The 5,102-nt window shown below is 40.9% G+C and overlaps 1 protein-coding gene across 3 annotated transcripts in view; it reads right to left on the bottom strand.

The window, feature by feature from the left end:
* The window catches only part of asic4a (acid-sensing (proton-gated) ion channel family member 4a), a 77,564-nt gene extending 72,672 nt beyond the window's left edge, over positions 1-4,892 (bottom strand). For all 3 annotated transcript variants that reach the window (XR_009675601.1, XR_009675602.1, XM_061054120.1), the window contains exon 1: positions 3,885-4,892. Coding sequence is in view for 1 of the 3 variants with exons in the window: in XM_061054120.1 (XP_060910103.1) it covers positions 3,885-4,460 (576 nt within the window). In the remaining 2 variants the exon portion in view is untranslated. The remainder of the gene's footprint in view (positions 1-3,884) is intronic.
* Between the last annotated feature and the right edge of the window lie 210 nt (positions 4,893-5,102).

Raw genomic sequence — 5,102 nt, 5'->3', positions numbered from 1 at the left:
AAAAGCATCAGTCCCTCCTTTACCCTCAAAGATACGTGAACGAGTGTTCAGTTATTTCTTTTTTGCACGTTGCATGAAAGAAAAAAACAAAAAAAACAAGAGTAGACAGCGTGTCTATTTGTTTATGGAATGTGGAAGATGTAAAATTGTTCAGTGCTGGCCTCCAGGTTTGGATCAGACATCATACAGCATTCTAAGCTTGCAGGGACACCCACAGCGCTGGAACAGTATAGGTGGCTAATTGACAGGCTGTTTGAGACGAAGCCAGTCAAGATAGCCAGTCACTTTCACGCTCCCACACTCTTCGCACTCTACCAGAGGGGAAGGCGGTTGGCTCGGAAAAACATGAGTATGTGAGGATGGGGGTGGGTATGTTGCTTAGGTGAGTGCAGAATTTGGACCCAAACAGGGAAGTAGATGTCACTCTCACAGTCATCTGAAAATGTCACACACACACACACACACACACACACACAAGCATGTAAAAGGAAGTCTTCACAGGACCCACAGATCACATCTAACATAATAGAGATGATGTCACTGTTGAATCTTGTTACGGATGAGTCGGCTTGAAAAACACATCAGACCATATCAGTGAGAGACTGAAAAGTGCTGTTACCTTGGACCTTCCTGGCTTTCACTTAGCAAAAAAAGATGTTTCTGAAGAGGTACAGAAGGACCAGACATGTCCACAGCACACATCCTTTAGATTGAAGCTCAATGTCATCCACTGATTGAACAAATCCTACAGGTAATCTACAACTCTAACTCTTGTGCTAAGTGCTTTTTTATTATGTGCAATGTTTTCTGAGTTTTGCTATTTATGTTTGGGCAATGTATGTTTCATCCTTTAGTCATATCTTTTTTCCTGATGATCCACACTATGGCAGTCCACTCATTGATAACAACTCCTGATGATGGCTCTTTTGTTCATTTATTTATAATATTGATTTTCATTTATGGGTTAAGATTTTATTTCACTTAAATGATAGGATAACTATGAGAAATGAACCACATCTGTAGCATTTGATTATCCATAAACACACGATGGGGCTTCAGTCAGTGTAATGACAGATTGCAGGTGGAGAGTTTTTCAGTGATGTCCCCGTTAACCCATGGTTTTATAGATCACCTCACATGTCACCCTATAGCTGTTTAGTTATCTCCATGAATATATGCAGAAGGGATCTGTCCTTGCTGAAGGCAGAATCTGATAATGCAGCTGCAAACACAGCTAAAAGTCACAGCAAACCAATTCAGAGCTGTGTTTAAAAAAAGCCAAAGGGCTTGCTGCTCTGTGCGACAGCACCACACAATAGATGAACAGTTATTGGACTGGAAGAAAAATAATCTGTTTATTCATGGCTTGTTGAATCAGCTTTATCTTATGTGATTTATCCGAGTCAATAATGTAATCTTTAATTATACAGAATGGCCTTATTAACTACATCAAATAATTATGTCAGTCCACAATGCTGGAAGGAGGTAAACAAATCTCTTTTCTATGTGATTATATATTTCCCATACATTACAGCAGCCAGACAATATTGCTTATTTAAATCCTTTGAGCAGTGAATGGACTAAAACCAATTCCTGATTTTCTGTAATGAATCAATAAATTAAAATTGAAGAAAAATTATGTACAAATCATTTTCTTGTTATTATTCGAGCAATTTAAAGCCCATACTTAAGACAGTCAGTTTTAACTAAATCCATTAAATGTAATGAGCTAAATATCTGAGCTCCATGAAATAATGAAACAAAATGTGAACTAAGGGCTTTTGCACACCCTGTCTACATGAAACCTTGATTGTTAAAAAAACAAACTTGCATTTCTCCCAAGAGACCCACATCCATGTTGCTGTTTAGAAAATCAAACATCTGGAACACCCAGAATGATCAATCCAAAGAAAACACATTCATAGAAGCCGGTCATAAACAGGCGACCCATGAGAGGAAAATGAATGATCTTGTGCGCCAGAGACTTTTCATGTTTTTGAATCTGGGTATGTGATTGATAGCACATTACTACTAATAATAGCTTTCTTTCTAAAAAAATAATAATAATTGTGATTTGAAGGGTTAAAGGAGCAAATGTGTTTTATTTGAACTCTAGTTATTACATTTGCTTTCCTACTTCGTACCGCAACTCCCTGTCCTTTCATACTCTCTCCCGATGCAGTCCCAGTTGTGTTCCCCACAAGGACTCGGAGTAAGTGATTTGTCATGCGTGGTGGCAGCAAGTAGCCTGTAACAAATCCAACTGACAGCCCCTGAAAATGCAGATCACATAGCCAACAGAGAGGAAACAGCATCTTAAGGAACTTTTAACAGGATCTTAATCTGTGATGAAGTCAGTCTACATCTAAAGGGCGCAATAAGATGTTTTCATAGACTCTCACAGGGTGGACATTCCCTGGTTGTCAGAATTGTCTTCTAATTAACGTACTTCGTTCGTAAAGGACATCGCTATAAAATATGTTAAATCATAATATTAACTTTAACAACTATGTTTTTGCTTCATTATGAATTTAAACTTTTTAGCTACCCCAAAGAGCCTGACATTTCCTTTCCGTGATAGAACTGAGAACATTTCCTCTAAGCGGCTACCATTACAGTGTCTAAGGTAAGTCTCCATGTAAGGACCTACTCTAAGACAACAACAAAAAAAAACAAAAATAAATACTTCATGACACTGTTAGAATAGATGAGAAAACAGGGAGATCTTTGGTGTATTTTCACACATTATAGGTAGCGTAGTGTCATTCCTGTGATAAGACAGAATCTTTAGGTCTCAGGAAGGTGAGCATATCAGTGTTCAACATACCCTATTAAGACTTGACAACCACACTTTATCATCACTAAAGCAATTGCATATTCTTAATCCTGCAGGAGGGATGGGGAAATCCATCTCCTGCAAGGACAGTGCCTTTAATAAATAGTGCACAGAGCACAGGCACAAATTCTCCCTCTTTCGCCTGACCCCCCCCTTTATACTCACTCACACTCACACACACACACGCACACACACACACGCACACACACACGCACACACACACACACGTTCCCTCTCATGGAAATTGTTTCATTCCTTTTAGTCAATCTGGCTAATGCAAAAATCATGTATGTCTGTCTTTAAATATTTAATCTTAACAGCAGCAAGATTGAAATACAACGTTGAAGAAGCATTACTCCAACTCTGCTGAAAGGTACAAGAGCTCAGAGAGAGAGAGGCAGCTGCTCTGCAATGTCAAAAAGAGAGATTTAGAGCAAAGGCAGACATGGTAAAGAGAGAACGAAGAGACTGCTATTTTCGATGACAATTTTGTTGCCATGCACTCCCAGCTCCTGGAGTTGGAGGTAGCATTAAAACAGTTTTCCATGGAAAAGTATCTAGACACAAACCACAGCTGTCTGTTTTTCTTCTTCAGCAGCAGCCTTTGTTCTTTGACATTATAGATTCTGGTAAAGGCTGAAACAAAGGACTGAAAAGAAGCACTGTTGCTCCTTAAAACGTAGCAAGACGAAAAACAATTATTGGCTCAATGACGGAGCCATAACCATGATTCTTTGCATGCAGATGTGTATCATCAGAAGCACATGGACCCTGGAGATGGATACAAGCACAAAAAGTATTTCAATTCCTCCTTCCTTTGTGGATTATCTTACTTCAAAACTTATCTGTGGTTTTGAATGAACAACACATTTCTCGCAAAGTCTGTAGGATTCCTCTGAATGTTTGAAATTTAAAATTGAGAAATGTTAAGTTGAGAAAGTTTTACCACTATGAAAAAAGTTTAAATAAAGACAATACATTCTGAAGATGAAATGCATTTGCCATGAAGTCAGGCAAACACAGAACTTTAAGAAACTTTTTCACTTACCACGGAGAAGTCCTCAGCAGAACAGTTCTGGCCACTGAAATTGCAGCTCATGAGCATCTCTTCTAACTGATGTCCTGTCCTGTTGAAGATGTCCTGCATGTCAGGTGCAGGATACATTAAATCAGTAGGTTTGTGCCCATCCTTGTTTTTCGGGGGCAGACCTGTCAAGTTAGCCAGGTGGTAGATATCTGCATCAGTTAGCGCAGAAAAACGAAAGCGGTTGATGTTGCAGATGGTAACAGCAGGGAAAACCATCTCTGGGGTTGCCTCTTCATTCAGAGCTGTGATATGAGGGTGCTCCAGGTAAGAGATGGCACACTTAGCCGCTTGGTACAGAAACAGTGCCAGTGAAGTCAAAAAAGCAAGAGCCCAGATAGTCTGCCGGATGCCCAAGCGACCAGATACAAAGATGTGGTTAATTCCATGAAGGGAGCAGGAGTTAGCAAACCTGGCCAAGTCCTTAGCCTTAGGTGTGCAGCTCTCTTCAATCAGGCTCTCCCTGTCCCCATCCTGCTTGCTTTTCTGCTTCTCATCCTCCTCTGCAAATTTGATTTTGCAAACAAATTCGATAGGCATGGGGGCAGCCAGGTCTGCGTTTTGGTTTTGTTTTTGGTGGCAGCTATCAGCCCTGAATGACTTCCCTCCCGCTTCTTTGGCTTTTTCCTCCGAGCAGGAAACTACTCAGGAAAGAGGGGAAAAAAGACAGGACGGAGTTTGTTGCTGCTGCTGCTGCCGCTGCTTCCTCTTCTATGACTGATAGTGCTGCTGCTGCTGCTTCTGCCGCCACAGCTCCTGGTGACTAGAGCGCTGCTGCTGTGCTGCTACTGCTCCGAACGCTTGTCTCACTACTTGATCAGCTCACACAGTCTTGCTTATCAGCAGTAATACAGCTGTCAAAGGAAAAACAACCTTGCACACTGACTCAGACCCACTGATGAAATGCAGAATTTCGAGCTTGACTAAAATAGGCACAGGGTACTTAATAATTCATGAGAAGGTAACACTGTGATTATTTCCTCCTCACTGGCGCAAGTCGCAACTACCCCCAGTCGTCTCTTCACTACCCGCAGACAGCCCCCCTCCTGCTTAATCCACTTGTTTGGACGGTGCTTTCATTCTGAATAAAGTCGGTGTCAAAGGTTGTTCTTTTTAACATCAGTTGCTTGATTTGAATCACGGGGGGTCACCACTTTGTAATGCTTCCACCAACATGGTCTA

Source organism: Labrus mixtus, chromosome 13, assembly GCF_963584025.1.
Source record: "Labrus mixtus chromosome 13, fLabMix1.1, whole genome shotgun sequence".
Classification (NCBI taxonomy): domain Eukaryota; kingdom Metazoa; phylum Chordata; class Actinopteri; order Labriformes; family Labridae; genus Labrus; species Labrus mixtus.
The sequence above is the reverse complement of the archived record's forward strand: the minus strand, read 5'-3'. Positions and strand labels throughout refer to the sequence as shown.